This window comes from Vicugna pacos, chromosome 5, assembly GCF_048564905.1.
Source record: "Vicugna pacos chromosome 5, VicPac4, whole genome shotgun sequence".
NCBI lineage: Eukaryota > Metazoa > Chordata > Mammalia > Artiodactyla > Camelidae > Vicugna > Vicugna pacos.
Window position 1 is genome coordinate 9,486,054 of NC_132991.1, and position 16,389 is coordinate 9,502,442.

At 47.5% G+C, this 16,389-nt stretch overlaps 2 protein-coding genes and 1 long non-coding RNA gene across 10 annotated transcripts in view; 2 read left to right on the plus strand and 1 right to left on the minus strand.

Moving 5' to 3' along the window:
• The first annotated feature begins 1,722 nt into the window (after positions 1 to 1,722).
• On the plus strand, positions 1,723 to 10,623 carry LOC140696329 (uncharacterized). The gene is made up of 3 exons (XR_012072501.1): positions 1,723 to 1,847; positions 4,342 to 4,584; positions 10,423 to 10,623. It is a non-coding gene; the product is annotated as an uncharacterized lncRNA (long non-coding RNA).
• A 169-nt stretch (positions 10,624 to 10,792) lies between these two features.
• Positions 10,793 to 15,855, minus strand: DBI (diazepam binding inhibitor, acyl-CoA binding protein). Its single transcript, XM_006196092.4, has 4 exons — positions 15,710 to 15,855; positions 14,567 to 14,684; positions 12,455 to 12,517; positions 10,793 to 11,082 (listed from the first exon to the last, which is right to left on the minus strand). The coding sequence occupies exons 1-4, from the start codon at positions 15,716 to 15,718 to the stop codon at positions 11,009 to 11,011; spliced, it is 264 nt and encodes an 87-aa protein (XP_006196154.1). The 5' UTR covers positions 15,719 to 15,855; the 3' UTR covers positions 10,793 to 11,008.
• Positions 15,856 to 15,952: 97 nt separating this feature from the next.
• Positions 15,953 to 16,389, plus strand: part of C5H2orf76 (chromosome 5 C2orf76 homolog) — a 70,623-nt gene continuing 70,186 nt past the window's right edge. For 5 of the 8 annotated variants that reach the window (XR_012072495.1, XR_012072497.1, XR_012072496.1 and 2 more), the window contains exon 1: positions 15,974 to 16,092. Coding sequence is in view for 1 of the 8 variants with exons in the window: in XM_072960839.1 (XP_072816940.1) it covers positions 16,072 to 16,092 (21 nt within the window). In the remaining 7 variants the exon portion in view is untranslated. Of the gene's footprint in view, positions 16,093 to 16,389 lie in introns of all 8 variants that reach the window. The other 3 variants (XM_072960840.1, XR_012072500.1, XM_072960839.1) reach the window with 3 other exon arrangements.

Consider the following 16,389-nt stretch of genomic DNA (forward strand, 5'->3'; position numbering starts at 1 on the left):
TGAATGGGGGCATGACATTTGCCAAGTACTTTTCCTCCATCTATTGAAGTAATCATATTTTGTTTTTTCAGCCTTGCAATATGAGTTAATGTAATTAGTTCCTGAACGTTAGGCCAACCTTGTATTCTTGAAATAAATCTCACTTTATCCTTTTTGTATATTGCTGGATTGGATTTGCTAATATTTTGTTATAGATTTTTACTTCTATGCTATCTTTGATGTCTTTTTTTCATTCACTCTCATATTTATGAGATTCACTCCTATAGTTGCATGAGGTTATAGTTTGCCCGTTTATAATTGTATATTACTCCACTGTGTGAACATTTCATATTATTTATCTGTTCTCCTGTTGATGGGTATTTGGGCTGTTTCCAGTTTTTGGCTGGAAGTCAAAATCTTTTTGTGACCATGTGTACTGCATTGCACTTGGGTGTGTACGCAGGAATTGAATTGCTGCATAGAGAGTATACACATGTTTAGCTTTAGTAGCTCCTGCCACACGGTTGTAAAAAATATTTGAGCTGAAATACTTGTGCTGATGAGACATCAGCAGTGTATGAGCATTCTGGTTGCTCTACATCCTTTGCCAACACTTGACATTTATCCCTTTCTCATTTTTGCCCTTCTGACGGCTGTGTACTGAGTTTACATTTCCCTAATGAGGCTGAGCACACTTTCGTGTGTTTACTGACCACTTGGACGGCCTCTTTGGAGAAGTTCAAGTCTTTGGCTCTTTTTTCCACCGGGTTATCAGTCTTTTTGTTATTGCTTTGTAGGAGCTCTATATATGCTGGATCTGAGTGTGCTGTATGATGGATGTCTTGCAAACCTATTTTCCCCTCTGTGGCTTGTCTTTGTACTTTCTTAATGGTGTTTCCCACTGTCGTTTTCAATTAAATTCTATTTAATGGAAAAAAACTCTTCCCTTGTCCCAAATGAAACCTGGATTTCTGACAGGCCCTATTGTTTGATAGTCTCCTCCCACATAATAAAATGTCCTTAGAGGGAGTGAAAGAAGCCTCATGCAAAGATATACAGGTATGATTTCACCCATGTGAAGTTGCAGAACAGGCAAAACCAATTAATGCTAGAAAAAAATGTTGGCCTCTGGGAGCATGATGACATACTGGCTGGGGAGGGGCATAAAGGAACTTTCTGGATTGACAGTGGTGCTCTGTATTTTGATAGGGATCTGGGTTGTACAGGTACCTGCACTTCTTAAAACTTAGCAGTTGGTAACTTTCAGACTTTTGCATTTTATTGTAGATAAATTTTACCCCAAAGAAATACTAAAACTGCAAGCAAATGTTGAACTCTAGACAAGAATCTACATGCTTCAGTATTCCATGGAAAGCACGCTGTCTGCAACTTACTTTGAAATGCATCCAAAAATAATTCAGATCGCTAGATACAGGGGTGGTTGGATTGATACATGATAAAACCACTAGAGTGAAAAACGCTGCAGGTCAAAAACTAGGCAATGGAGACAGGTGCTCACTGTAAAAAAAAAAAAGTCTGTTCTCATTCTGGTATGTTGGAGAAGTTTCATAACAAAATGGACAGAAATCAGTAAGTTGCAAGCCCTTAAGAAGTCCTTTAAAAGTTTGGTGCAGCTAAAAGACGGCCGGTTTTTCTGGCTTTTCATCACCCGCTTGGGCAGATCCTCCCTGCGTGGGTGAGTCCATCTGCTCTGTCCTGCGGCCGGAAAGCGGCTTCCTCCATGCGAGCCCCGGAGGTTGTTCCTGCCGCCCACGGGCGAGCTCAGGCTCCTGTTTGTGGGTCTCGATCGTCTGCGGGGTTCAGGAGGATTGCTTCCTGACTTACTGCCCGCAGTGACGACAGAGAAGGTGAGGCATTTGGGGCTCCCGAGATGGGGGAAGTGCCTCTGCCCCTCGCGGCTCTCCCCGCTGCCTCCAGGGGCTTCCGGGTTAACCGTTTAACACAGGCGACCTGGGTTAATGGGAATGATCTGGCCTCGTGCTCCTGGGCAGAATGAGACTTTGGAGAGAGAGCTGGAACTGAGAAACGTTTGGGACAAGAGCGCCAAACAAGAACAGAAACTGTGCAAGATTGTGTCAGATGGCAGAAGGACTGAGAAAGGGAGACACACACACACACACCACACACACACACACACCCACACACACACACACCCCTCAAACCCTCCCACTTTCAAAGGCGTTTCAAATGGCAAGAAACATTTTTACTTGCCAAATTGTAAAAACAAAGTAATTTTTAAATGGTAATACTCAATGTTGGCAAGGATGTGATGTTGAAAGGGCACTTTTGCACATTCCCAGTAAGAGACTTTTTTGGAAATAATCTAACAATACATATGAAAGATCATACATTTTGAATCAATAAGTTATATTCTAAGGATGAAAAATCAAAATGTTTTCAAAGATCTGCATATAAAGTTTTTTTTTTAATTTATGTATTTATTTGGGAGGAGGTAATTAGATTTATTTATTTATTTTAATGGAGGTACTGGGGATTGAACCCAGGACCTCGTTCATGCTAAGCACACACTCTACCACTGAGCTAAACCCTCCCCACTAAAGATGTTTAACAGGTTTATAATAATAGCAAACATTGGCTATTGCCTATCAGGGTACTACTAATTAAATTATAGTCCAACAATATGATGCAAATATTGTGCAGACATTTTTCATGATATACTTTTAGGAGAGAAAAATCAGGTTATAGAACTCTATATACAATGTGATTCCCATTATAAGCTAAAAGATTATAAGAGGTAATTTGTTCTCTTTTCTGTATTTCTAGTACTTCTCAAGTTTTCTGCAATGCATGCACTTTGTTTCTCAAATCAGAAAAGAATTTTTTTTTAAATTATACGTGAGATGCTTTATTTTTAATTGAAGCAGAAAAGAAATTTTTAAATGCAGCACAGTCTGGAACTGGGTTATGAAAGAGATGTCTGCCTGGAGATTTGGGATATGATATAAACTGTATCTTAAAAGGCTTGTTTAAAAACTCTTAAAAATCAATTTGCAAAATCTCTTGCTTATAATATGAAGACAGTGCAGGTCTCAGTTTGGGATCAAATTGATGGAAATGTTAAGTTGGTGGGTAGAAGGAACAAAGATTACTGCGTCAGAGCAAAGCTCTGTCTGCATTGGGCTGGGGCAAATGTATTACAAAGTAATTACAGAGCATAATTGTAAACAAGGGGTATGAACTGTCCACAGTGGTAAAGGTTGCTGATACTGCTCTCTTATAACATAGAAGGCATTAGTTGCAAATTCCCACCATCCACAGTGGAGATGAAAATTCACGGGACAGGAAGGAATGGGGCAAGGGAGCTTCCACTTAAGAAGCTCCTATAGTTTGCATTGTAATGTGAGTTTTGCAAGCTTTGTTGGTCATCTGATCCTTAGAGCAGCCCTGTGAGATGTGTGTCATATTGTTGTAGCCAGAAAGTGACAGAAACCTATGCCAAACTAGCCTAAGCAAAAAGGGGATGTAATGACTCAGTTATCTAGAAAGGACAGTTGAGTGGAGGCTTCATGTGATACGGTCATAAATCTCTGGCAAGTTGTATTTCCCCATAATGGCTGCAGCAGTCTCTCCCACCCCACAGGTCTTTCCTGCACTGTGGTTTAGATGCCCCTCACCTCAAGAACGGGGTCTGTGCTTTCGCTCCTTGAATTCGAGTGGGCTTATGACTATGGCAGAGGCGATGCCCTGTGACTTTCAAGGCTGGGTTTTAAAAGGCTGTACAGATTCTGCCCGGGTCTCTGGGAGCTCAGCCACCGTGCTGGAAGGAAGCCCAAGTCACACGGAGAGCCGTGTGTGGGTGCTACCCCAGAGGGGAAGGGAAAAGGCCCCAGTCTTATCTTACTTGAAAGATAAGAATTCAGATGGGAGATGGAAGCGTTCTGTAGTTAAAGATTTTAAAGGTTTTATTAGCAAAGAGAAAATGTATCTCCCAGAATGCGAGGCGGGTGATCCAAGGGCCGATAGCAGCGGTCTTTGCCCCTTCTCTTACACCCGCGCTTAAAGGTGGTCTCTTGATTGACGGCTCTTGTCCCTGGAGTGCTTAGTCACGTTCATCCCCTTTTGTGCAAGTCCTCACCCATGATGCATACAGGAAAACCCACGGGGGTGAGGGGAGCCTAAACCACAATGCTAATTATATTACAATGAGCATTGGGTTGTGTCCGGTTAGGTCTGTGTTGCTGTCACACTGTTGTGGCACTCATTTAGAGGAAGTAAAGCTCCTTTATGCTGCAGGTGGGCGTAATGCCATCTTCCGGATCATCCTCCCTCTCCTCCACCTTATCTACCTGGTGCTCCCGTTTATCTACCTGCCTAACATAGGTACTCTGGCTGATGGCCAGAATCAACCACCAGACAAGTGAGTGAGGAAGCTCTGAGGTGACCCCATCCCCACCAGCATCTAGCTGCAACCACGTGAACCTTCCGGAACAAGAGCCACCCAGCTGAGCCCAGTCAAGCCCAGAACCATGAGAATGATAATGAAACTATTGTTGTTATTTTGGGAGTGACTTGTCATACAACAACAGATAACTTTTTCCCTTCAATGTCCAAATAAAACCCCAGGTAAGAGATTTAATCGATACCATTCTTTGCGATGGCAAACAGCTCCTTCCATGCTTCCGGGAAAGATGGCAGCACACAGTGTACAGTCCACTCATAAAGTCCCTGCAGTTAGAGACTCCGGGAGCTGGGCAGACTTTCCACTGAGGCCTGGCCATTCAAGGTGCTCCATGCCCCTGGCCATGCGATTGGTTCAGAGATGGTCAAGTAACCCAAGCAATCATTCTCCCCTAGGATTTTCATGCTAAGACTCTCAGGGAAAATGATCTCTCTTACACTCTAGGGCTCTGCTGGGCTAATTCCCCAAGAAGAGGGGAGGGGGAATTTTTCCTCAAAAGCAGGGATGCTGGTCCATGAGCACAAAAGAAATATAATTTAAGATGGGGAAGAGTTTGGGCTACCCAATCCAGAACCTCTCAAGTCTTAAAACCTAAAAAGATAATTCATTTGTTAGACATTCAGAATGCTTTTGTTGATTAATAATAGCGATCACATATTCATTTTTTTTCTTTTGAGTATTAGGCTTTTATTAAATCTTTACTCAATTCTGCACCATAGAGATTATCTTTATTTTGTAGACAAAAAAAAAAAAAAAGAAATCTGAAACTCAGAGAGTATAAAAAACTTGCTCAAGGCCAGAAAGAACAAAAATGGCCACTTTGTGATTCAAATTCAAATCTGTCCGCAAAGCCCATGCCCTTCCCACCCCCACAAATCACCTGGTGAACGGGCAGCATCCCACAAGGCCACCCGCAGGCAAAGCTGTGTGAAAGGCTGTGATAATCAACCCCTCCAATCCCCGCTCAGTTCGCAGTCCCCCTTTCTCTTGGCACATCTCCTACTGGAAGCTGATTCCTGGGTGATTTCTAAGTATGGTCACCTGGGCTCTAGCTTTTCATCATCTCCATGAAAACTGTGCTAACTCCCATCCCTTGAAGGCCCCTGATTTCTTTTCTTTTTTTTTTTTTGTAACACCTTTATTGTGGTATGGTCCTATACAGTAAACTACACATATTTCAGATGTACAATTTGATGAATTTTGATAGATGTATATATACACCCTCAAACTGCACCACAACTGAGATAGTAAACATTTCCATCACTCCCCAAGACGTGCAATTTTTAAATTCCCAATTTATCCCTTCCCACCTCCTTTAACCCCTGGTAACTATAAGTTTGTTCTCTATACCCGTGAGTCTGTTTCTGTTTTGTAGATAAGTTCATTTGTGCCCTTTTTAAAAGATTCTACATATAAGCAATATCATATGGCATTTTTCTTTCTCTTTCTGGCTTATTTCACTTAGAATGATGATCTCCTGGTCCATCCATGTTGCTGCAAATGGCATTATTTTCTTCTTTTATATGGCTGAGTAATATTCCATTGTAGATATATACCATATCTTCTTTATCCAGTCATCTGTTGATGGACATTTAGGTTACTTCCATGTCTTGGCTATTGTAATAGTGCTGCTATGAATATTGGGGTGCATGGTCTTTTTTGAATTCTATTTTTCTTTGGATATATGCCTGAGAGTGGGATTGCTGGATCATATGGTAAGTCTGTTTTTTAGTTTTTTAAGGATCCTCCATACTGTCCTCCATAGTGGCTGCACCAATTTACATTCTGACTAACAGAGTAGGAGGGTTCCTTTTTCTCCACACCCTCTCCAGCATTTATCCTTTGTAGACTTTTTGATGATGGCCATTCTAACTGGTGTAAGGTGATATCTCATTGTAGTTTTGTTTTGCATTTCTCTAACAATTAGTGAAGTTGAGTATCTTTTCACGTGCTTGTTTGAAGACCCCTGATTTCTAACAAGTGAACCCAATCAAGTATTCACAAGCGAGCCCTCCAGGTAATAGTCACATTTATACTTGACAAAGAACTTCAGGGTCTTCCTTCTAAAGAAGAGCTACCTACTGGTGGAAGAGACCAGCCCACCCACAGTCATATAGAGATCAGCGGGCATATTCATTTACTAAATCTCCTGTGACAAATCACGTAAACTTAAAACAACAAATTTATTCTTCCACAATTCTGGATGCCAGAAGTCCAGATTCAAGGTATCAGCAGGGTTGGTTCCTTCTGGGGCTCTGAGAGAAAATCCATTCCATGCCTCAGTCTTAGCTTCGGGTGTTGCTGGCAACCACTGGTATTCCTTGGCTTGTAGCTATATGTAACTCCAATCTATTCACATTGCCTTTTTCTTTGTGTGTCTCTGTGTCTCAAATTTCCCTCTCTTCTCTCTTATAAGGACATCAGTCACTGGATTAGGGCCCAACCTTAATCCAGGATGACCTTGTCTTGAGGTCCTTATATTAATTACAACTACGAAGATCCTATTTCCAAATAAGTTCACATCCACAGGTACTGTGCGTTGAGGGGAGGGTAGAGGTGGGTGGAGGAGGATTAGGACCTGGCCACATCTCATGGAGGAACATAATCCAACTTGCTCTAGCAGGGTATTCTGGGGCCCCACAAGTCACATGCTTAGACTACTTGAGATCAGTCCCCCAAGTGCAGAGGTCTGTGCTTTGATATCTCACCAGTTTCTCTGGGAAGGCTTTATGGGGCTATTTTTACAGCTACATAAAAAGGAAAATACTTGCAATCTAGACTTATGTTCATTCATTATTTAGCAAGAATACTTCTCAAAAAAAAATCACAAAACAGGAAAAAGCTATAGGTCAACTAATTCCTGGTCTTCCAAGGGTTGAGTTGTATTCGTGGCAGGGGATGTTGCCAAGCAGGGGGGACTCTCTGCTTGGAAGTGTGCAGAGAGGGGATCCAAGGGCACTTCTGTGGCAATTTGTGGTTTATAGCTCTTTCCAAGTGACGAGGGCAACTGAGTCATCTTTAAACCCTAGGATCCTCATGGGGTTTTGCTCATTTTGGAGTCTGTTCTTAGATATCCTAAGTCCTTTTGAAAGAGAGGGGTCATGTAAAATCACACAAATAAATAAATAAGGGAAGAAACATTCTGACCCTCTCTTCCCTGGGAGCTGCCAAGGGCAGAGGCACTGTCATGCCCTAAGTCAGCCAAAAACCACAACTCCTGGAAGCCCACCTCCGCTGACTATTTCTCTTGGCTCATCCTCAACTCCAAACACCTGTAATTTAATGCTACACAACCTTTATTCATCCTGCTGCTTACACCACCCCCTCACAACTTCCAAGCCTGACTCCTGCCAAACCAGCCACTCCTGTTGCCTTCTCGTTCCCCTCCTCTGGCTCTCCTTCCTTTTTACACTGGACACATGACCTGCTTGGCCCCATTTTATTGATGAATAAACTGAGGCTTCCAGAGGTGACATACCTTGCCCTCCAGGGTCTGAATGTAACTTTTTGCTCATTATGTCCTCATTTCAATAAAATTAGCCTTGCAGATGAGAAGTACCCATCGTGCACTGCCGCCATGACACTTCAGATCCAGACTAAATAAGGAGAAAAACCCCTCCTCCCTTCGGGAAGGTGGAGCTGGGATGAAAACCAGGGAATACGACCCCAAATCCTTCCCTCTGCAATGCGTATTCTGCCCATTCAGTTTTACACCCTGTGTAACCAACTTGCCAAAGAAACTCAGTGCAGTTGTTCACCTGAGCCTGCCCGCTCTCCCCCTGAGAGCATCCTATCCATCCCTTAATAGATCCCCACTTTACTTTCTTAACCTCTACATCTCATCTCTGAATTCTTTCGGCCACGAGACAAGAACCTAATCACTGGCAACAAAGCCTTGGAGAGGTGACCTGCTTTTCAAAGCCACTTTTCAGGAAGGAGCGGCCAGCAGGTGGGGGATTTCACAGCATCTTACGCTAGCCCAGCGAGATGGTGGCTGGAGGGTGGGGGACTCTCTCATCATCTGATGGACGGTGGAGGTGTACAGTGAGGGGTAGCCAGTGGTCACGAGATGGAACATGATGGAAGGGGACCAGCAGGGCCTTCCTGGCCAGAGAGCCCTGGGCTTGGGTCCATTCACATCACCTGAGCCTTCATCTCATTTGAATACTGGGCACGGTAATCCCTACTACACAGCCAGGAGGTGTAGTCCTCACCTCAAGGCACTGTGGGGTGAAATTCAAAACTGAAGCAAAAAGCCAGCGTAGAAGCCCTGCCCTGCAAGTTCTCCGCAAGTGATGGCCATTAACCAGAGGCCACGTCATTGGTGGGCAGACAGGTCTTGGGTCCACCTTGTCACTCCAGTGTTTCCCTCCCAACTGCACTGGCTGGAGACCATCACAGCACAATCTTAGCAGAGTGCACCTGCCGAGGGCCAGATCATGCTATCTTTATAAGGCTTCCTTGGGCTCAGGCCCTCTCTTCCAGGATTCTGGCCGGCAGTGAGGCAGCAACACGGTGCCTGAGCAAATGTCTGCTAGGTCCTGGCTGCTTCTGACAAGCTAGAAACAGGGCAGGACCCCCAGCAGGTGCTTTTCTTACCCAAGGAGTGATAACTTGCTTTTGGACTAGGTCCTTGACTCTGATGTTGCAACAGATATTGCCGGGGACAAAAATGGGTTTGAAAGAGGGTGGGAGAAAATTCCTGATACAGCGGCACACACTGGGGCACCTACTCTATGCCAGGAGTGTCTCACACTCTGGGTAGACACACTAGGCCTGACCCCGGAGCCAGGTCTGTTTGGATAAGAACCATGCCTTGGACTCTAAGGTTGTTTTTCCTTTGGTTTACTACTGAAACAGCCAATAACTGAGCAAAGATGATCCAAACATGAGTACGGGTGAGTGGCCATGGCTCCCTACTGCCTCCCTTGGGGCTCACAGATGTAGAGAGCTGGGTGGTCTTGGCAGCCTGAGTGGCGTGGGGCCGGGTGGGATGAGATCAGACTGGACTTCCTGCCTTGTCCGCCCTCAGCACCTGGGAAAGATCCTGCCTAAATAACACTGCTACTCAGGACATCACCTCCCCGGGCCGTGTCTGGGCGGACCTTGACCCCATTGCTTTGTTGGAGCGACTTTTCCATCTAGATCTGAGCTTTGGGGTTTAGTCTTTCCCTGGCAGCCTGGGCTGGAACTGTAGGATTTGCCATTCTCAGTAATTGTTGATACAGACTGACCATCAATGCCTTTGACTTTGTTGACTCCCCAGCGGCTCCCGATCACCCACCTATGGTCAAATTCTGCACTTTTCAACTTCGTTGTCCACTTCCCACTACCAAGTCCCACTCTGCATTGAAGGCATGCCATACTCCAGCCATACCAGACAGCCATCCTCCCTGCCGCCTGTTTTTCTCCCCACAGCGCTGTTCACACCTGTGAGACCACCATGGCTGGGACTGGCATCTGAACCAGGGAGATCTGCTTGTATGCTCGTTCTGAGTTTATGTACCAGCTGAGTGACCTTGGGCAAGTTACTCTAAGACCTCACTATTCTGGGGCGAGACTGAGCTATGTCTCAGACCAGGGCACAGGCTTTGGAGGGGAGGATGGAGAGCTGCCCAGCCTCAGAGAGCATCTTCTTAATTCCTTTCAGCCTCAGCATTCCTCACCTGCAAAACAGGAAAAGCACCGCCTCCGTCGCTGGACCGTGAAAGTGATGGAAGGGGAACATCTGGCGAGGAGGGTCAGACAGCTGTCTTGTCTTTCTATTCAACTAACTGCATCCTCCAAAGTCAAGCTCCAGCCTTTCTTCTCTGTAATCATAACCCCTTGCCCCATACCCCCCTCCAGGTCCTGATTGCCTTTCTCTCTGCTGAGCCCTCACTCCCCCGACTTGATTTTGCCGGCTCAGCTGCCTGTGGTCAAGCTTCCCTGGGGACTCTGGGAACGCCCCACACAGCCTAACATTTCACCCTGATGGGGGCTTCTTCTCGTTTGCTCTGCAGCCATGGACTGGTTGGACCTCAGACAGACTTCAAATGCTCATCAACACTGCCTTCTTCAGAGCATCAGGCCAGCAGTGCTCCCGACAGAGGGCTGGCAGGACCTACAGAATGACAGCTCTGCCCGCCTGATCAGTGCAGCTGGAGTTGGGAGAAGGTGGGAGAGGCTACTTCTATAACCTTTCTCCCCACGAGAGGTGAGCACATGCCAGGCCTGGAACAGGTGGGACCACCTGCTCCGCCCTCCAGCAGAGGATAGAGGAGGGTGGGAAGGCTAAGCGCAAACACTTCCAGATAAATTCTTAAGCAAAAGTGAGGAAGACAGACTGGAACAGAGGAGGAAATCATTTCAAGAACCCAGGTTACCAAAGGCTTAAAGTAACAAAGGTACTTTTAATTGATCTTCAGATAAAAACTACTCTGTGATGGTCAGTAACTATTCCAGCCCCTAATCTGTTCGAGCCCTATCCTGGGCTGTCTTGAGCAATAGGGTTAACTGGTTATTTATTAACTTCATCCACAGTGTTAGAAAAACAAGGCATTGTATCAGTTTAGATGAAATGTGTGGCTGGCAGCCAAATCCAGTCCCTTATATTCCGTATTTTTTCTTTAGTTCTTCTACTTTGTCGACGTAAGCTTTCATGGCATCTTCCTTGGAAGTCCCTGTAAGGCATTGACAAGGTTATTTGTCAGAGAGGCGGGCTGGTAGAAAGGCAGCAGACTTTACAGAGCCCTGGTTTAGGGCTCTGAGGCTCAGTTTCTCACCTGGGAGGGGCGGTTCTACTATCTCCACCTCACAGACCTGGCCATGGTTCGACTTAAAAGTCCTCAAGGAGGAGCCTGGCCCACAGGGAATGCTCCAGAAAGCACTGAGCCCCCTGATGTGTGTGCAGCTGTCCTGAGGCCTGTCACTGGCCTGCTGGCCACGTGAGGGCCCCACTGTCGTGTCCAACTGAACATGGGGGGCTGCACTGACTGTTGGTCCTGCTGAGTCTCACGATTGGTTCTGACCAAACAAGTATTTTTCTGTCAGGCTCTTATCTCCCAGAGCTGTTAAGCTGCCAGTGGCAAACAAACGAACAAACAAACAAACAAAACCCAAAAAAACAAACAAACCCAAAAACAAAGCCAGGCACCCTCTTCTCCCCAGAGAGAAGCTCTGAGCAAAGTTTTGACAACTCTGAGCTGCCTCTTGGAGGGGATACAAAGGGTGAGAGCCCCCAGACAGTGATGCCCAGTTTCCTGGGTTCTGTGGCGAAAGAGATGCCCACGGGCAAGTATGTGGGGTCTGACAATGGCATGGAAATGCCCAATGGGCATGGACAGCCGGACGGGCATTCTTGTTCCAGTTACTGACAAATCCTAGGAGTGCGGTTATTCTCTGGCCCCTTTTGAATTCAAGGGTTTCTCATTTGAAGGGAGACAGAGGGCTTATTCAGAAACCAGCTAGCTAGGGCACAAAAGCTGGCGGGCACTTTAGTGCCAACTTTTGGGTCTTGCTGCTGCAGGTGGCACGTGATTAAGTCGGAGCCGGGATACTTCTTGGCTGAAGTCGCTTAGCATAGAATAGCTCCATTCACCGAGCCTACGATGTGCCAGCAGCTTGCAATGCATTAGCTCATTTCTCTTTATGTGCCTTTCTGGCCGAAGGGGAACTGGGGAGGGCGGCTTGGGCTAGAGAGTCACTGCCTGGTCTTGTCGGGGAGAGGGAGGTGTGGGCAGGAAACCACCCCTTATGGATACATATAAAGCCCAAGCCAACTCTATCGCCTCCCCATCTATTGGCCTGGTCCCCGGGCCCTCCCCTCTCTCCAGATGACCCCGCGGCTCTGAGATGGGGCTTTTGGAAAAGGCATGAATGGTATTGGGAGAAAAAGTAGGTGGCCTAGTTTTTTTCCATTCTGGCCCAGGTCAAACTGGTTCCCCAGCATGTGCTTCTTCCACTGCGTTCTCTCCCCGCACCTCTTACACTCCTTAATGAAGAGTGTTTCCCTGCCGGGCTTTCCAAATGAAGGATACGGATTAGAGCAATTACCTTTCAGCTCATTCCAGGCATCCCACTTGGCCTTGCCTTTGAAGTCCAACATTCCAGGCCGTTCTTAAACAAGGGAAGGAAAGAGATTAGATCTGCTGCAAGTTCTGATGGAGACCTTGATCAATTTTCTTGCCATGAACACCACCTTTAATTACATCTATTCCTTCTAGGCTATTAAATGAGTCTAGTGTGGCGGGTTCTGCCTTCAGAAATCCACACGTACAGAAACCCAAACTTAAGATCTAGAGAAAATAGGAGGAAAACTGTTCTCATTACTAGAGAATCCTTGTCTTTTAAGTAAAATAAATCCAAAATGTCTCCTTTTAAAAACTGTACTTAAATTTTTTTTTTTCAAACAAGTACTACATCCAGGCACCTGGCTTAAAATTCAAGCACCACGGAATTAATTCAGTTTCCTCCCAGTCTTCCCACCCAGTTTATCTCCCTCATGCATTACTGTCATCAGTTTTCTGGGTGTCCTTTTCATTGAACTGTCTGTTCATATCCTTGCCCTATTTTTTCTATCAAATTGTTAGTCTATTTCTTGTTGATTTGTGGGAGGGTTTCTTTTTTTCCCCTGAGGGCAAGCTTCCTTTAAGTTATACCATGGTTTTATGCTTGGGAAACACACCGCTTTCCTGCTGACTTAGTTCACTGCCATGCTGAGGACAAAGCCAAGGGGAGCAACCACAGTGCCTAGAGCCTGGACCACTGCGTCTGAGAAACAGCAAGTCTCCCCCCAGGTGCTTGCAGGGAAGCAATCCCAGGGATACTCGAGCAAAACTGCCCCTGGAGACTCATCATCAGAATCCTAGAGCAGCACATCCCAACAGTCCTCTTTTCATGAGGATGGAAAGGTTGTACATTCACACTGTCCAACCCAGGGGCCAATTGTGGCAACTGAGCACCTGAAATGTGACTGAACCTCTGATTTTATTTAATGCTAACTATTTTCACTTTAAATTAAGATGGCTGCATGTGGCTAGTGACTACTGTACTGGACAGCACAGTTCTAGAGTGAGCTGATCCAGAAGTGACAGATTCCCACACCAGTCTATCCGTACATATGTGAAAGCAGGGCAGAGGCCAGTCTCTGTGAAAATTGTGTTTATCAGAAAAGCATCTCAGCCACTCTGGTCACCCCCACCTCATCCCTCTTGGCTCCTAGGAGGAGGCAGAGTTTATAGATCCAGGGTAAAACTCACCTTCACCACAAGAGCTTTCTCGTCTAAGCCCGCCCTGTGATCTTTGATTTGGCACTGCCAGGATCTTGAGCTCTGGGCACCATTCCCTGCTTCCAGCAGGCTGGCAGCCAGCCAAACTGCTCCACTCTCCGCCCCAACTGCAGTGGGGTTAGGGGCCTATGCTCACCCTCCCGAACAAGAGTGGGGGTGGCCTCCTTCTATGCTACTGTAGCCACCACCTCTGAGTCCTTGCATAGGCTGCATCGTGCTCTTCCTATACACTTCCGGGTTTCAGGAACTTAGGGGCAGAATGAAAACTGTCCAAGGCGGGCAAGACAGCGTTACTGAATGTGGTGGTCCAAACCAAGGCCTCAAAATCTGTATCAAGATTTTTTGATAGGGAACAAATGGTCATCAGCATTTTGCTGTCAGCAAAAAAATGCTTCTGACCTGCTCCAGGAAGTCAGCTGTTTCTCTGCTCCTGACATCAGGCTTGGTCCGGCTGCCAAGTGCTCTGACTTTGATCCTGCCCATCTGGGCTGGAAGCAGTATGGTTCGACAAAACTATTACTGAGCTGAGAGCTTGGAGCAAGTCTCTTTTGAGCAGGAATCTTTGCTTCCTCCCAAATAGATGGGAAATGCTAGTGATAACCAGTAAAGTCCTTCCCAAACTAGAATTTAAATTCTGCTCTCTGAGCCACCAAGAAGCCAAGAACGGTGCAGGATCTGTCAACTCCATCCAGGAACATGATCTTTGGGGAAACTCTCCAGCTGAAACCCCAAGAACCCCATGAACCATCACCATGTCCTGCCTGAAGAGTAGGGCCTTGGGTAGTTTTGAGAGTGAGGCTCCTGAAGACTGAGTTCCAGCACCAGCCAAGGCTGCTGAGCTGCTTTGATGGGCCCTCCCAACCTCAGCTTAGCGTACCTGTATTCACGTCACCCACGGTCGCTTGTTTGTAGCGGCTGTAGATGAACAGCATCTCATCATCTGCCGGCTTGGTCTTGAGGTGCTTAACTTCCTCAGCAGCTTTCTCAAACTCAGCCTAAATTCCAGGGAGATGAGAGGTCTGAACAGAGTTCAGTAACGGGTGGAGGGATTGGAAAGGCAGCATTCCCCCAGCAATGCAGGTGAGGAAAAGCAGTGTTTCCTCATCTCCTCAACGGGGTTAGCCCGAAAGATTCAGCAAAACCAGGAGGGGAAGCACATCTGTTCACTCATTTGATGGACAACTGTGTACTGAGATTTCTCACTATACCAGGTATCAGGTGCTGGAAACAGGTGAAGGAAGCAGGCTAAGACTGAAGCAGCGTGGCCAACTGTCTGGCAACTACCGGGCCAGACGGGGTCCCAGGTTAGCCCTGACTTGAGGGTAGGGCTGGCACAGCGGGTTTGAAATAGCTGAGAAAAGAACAGAGCTTGAGCACAGCGGTGTCAGCGGCCAGAGCTCGCTGGCCCCCTCCCACTGGGAGCCGACCTCTGTCCCAGTGCCGGGACTGGAGAGAGGCGAGAGAAGCCAAAAGTCTCCCCTTGACTGCCAGGTCCCGGAAAAGCGTCTAAAGTCGAAGGAGGAAAAGGCCTCTAGATCACCCCTCCCCAGGGCGCGTCCCTCCCCTTCTCAAGCACGCCGGACACTCGGCCCCTAATTCCCTTGACCTCCAAGATCTCAAACAGGGCCTCCCTGCTTCTCCACACTGCGTGGCGGCCCTACTCCTACCGCGTCCTTTCGCATGGGGCACTCGGTCCCCTTACTCTTTCGACCCATGTAACCCACTACATCCCATCTGTCTACCTAGGACCCTCGCCTCCGACCCCTATTCCTGCTTCACTGCGAATTCCTTCCCATGGGCAATCTTCCAGCAGTTGCGGGCTGGGTAGCTGCGTTCTGAGTCCCGAACCGGAAAGTTCCGCTTACAGGGCTCTGTCAAAAGAATCCGCGCTGGGCATGGGTCCAGGAATAGCGGCAGAGCCCGGAAGGGAAAGACCTTGCGAAGTTGTGTCTGCATGCTGACCCCCGTACCAGCCTCCCGCCCCGTTGCACCTTCGCAGCCAGGCTGGGCACGCGTATACCTGAGACATGCCGGCAGGGTTGCAACGACTCCAGAGAGCCCGGGGAGGCTGCGAGGAGCAGGACGCAATAGCACAAGACTCGACTGGTAGCGCCTCTAGAGGCGCAGCCGCAGGCCTCCCTGGCTGTGCTCGGGAGAGCGAGAGGCAGCCAATCAGAAGCCAGCTCTACGCTGGGGGTGTGCCCAGCCCGGGCGCCCGCCCCACCCTCGCCTGAACCCAAGAGGGTTTGCTTGCGCACGCGCAGCTGGGAAGAGCCGAAGGGGACGCCGGGAGCAGGTCGGGACCGCGGAAATAGGGCGCGGACTGTCGTCCGGCAGGGACCGCTGGTTCGAGCCGAGGTTCGGTCCGGGCCGCAGTGGGGAATGGCCCGCGGGGCAGAGTTGGTATGGGGCGGAAGCTGAGGAGCTTAGGCTCTTAAATTTGTTTCTTTAAATCTTGCGTCCGGAGTGAAGAGGCCGGAAGTTGCGCTGCTGGAGAACTTTCAGGCTTGGGGAGGGCGAGTGGGTCCCGCCCCTCTCAGGGGACTAGAGGTGGACCCTCTGGGGATGGTCCCTGGAGAACCGCGCGATGGTGGGAAGCTGGACTGGTCCCCAGAAAGGCGAAGCCGAGGCCTCTTACTGTGAGCACGTTCTGTGACCTGCCAGTGACCGTAGTTTGCAGCCCTGACTTTTTAATCTATC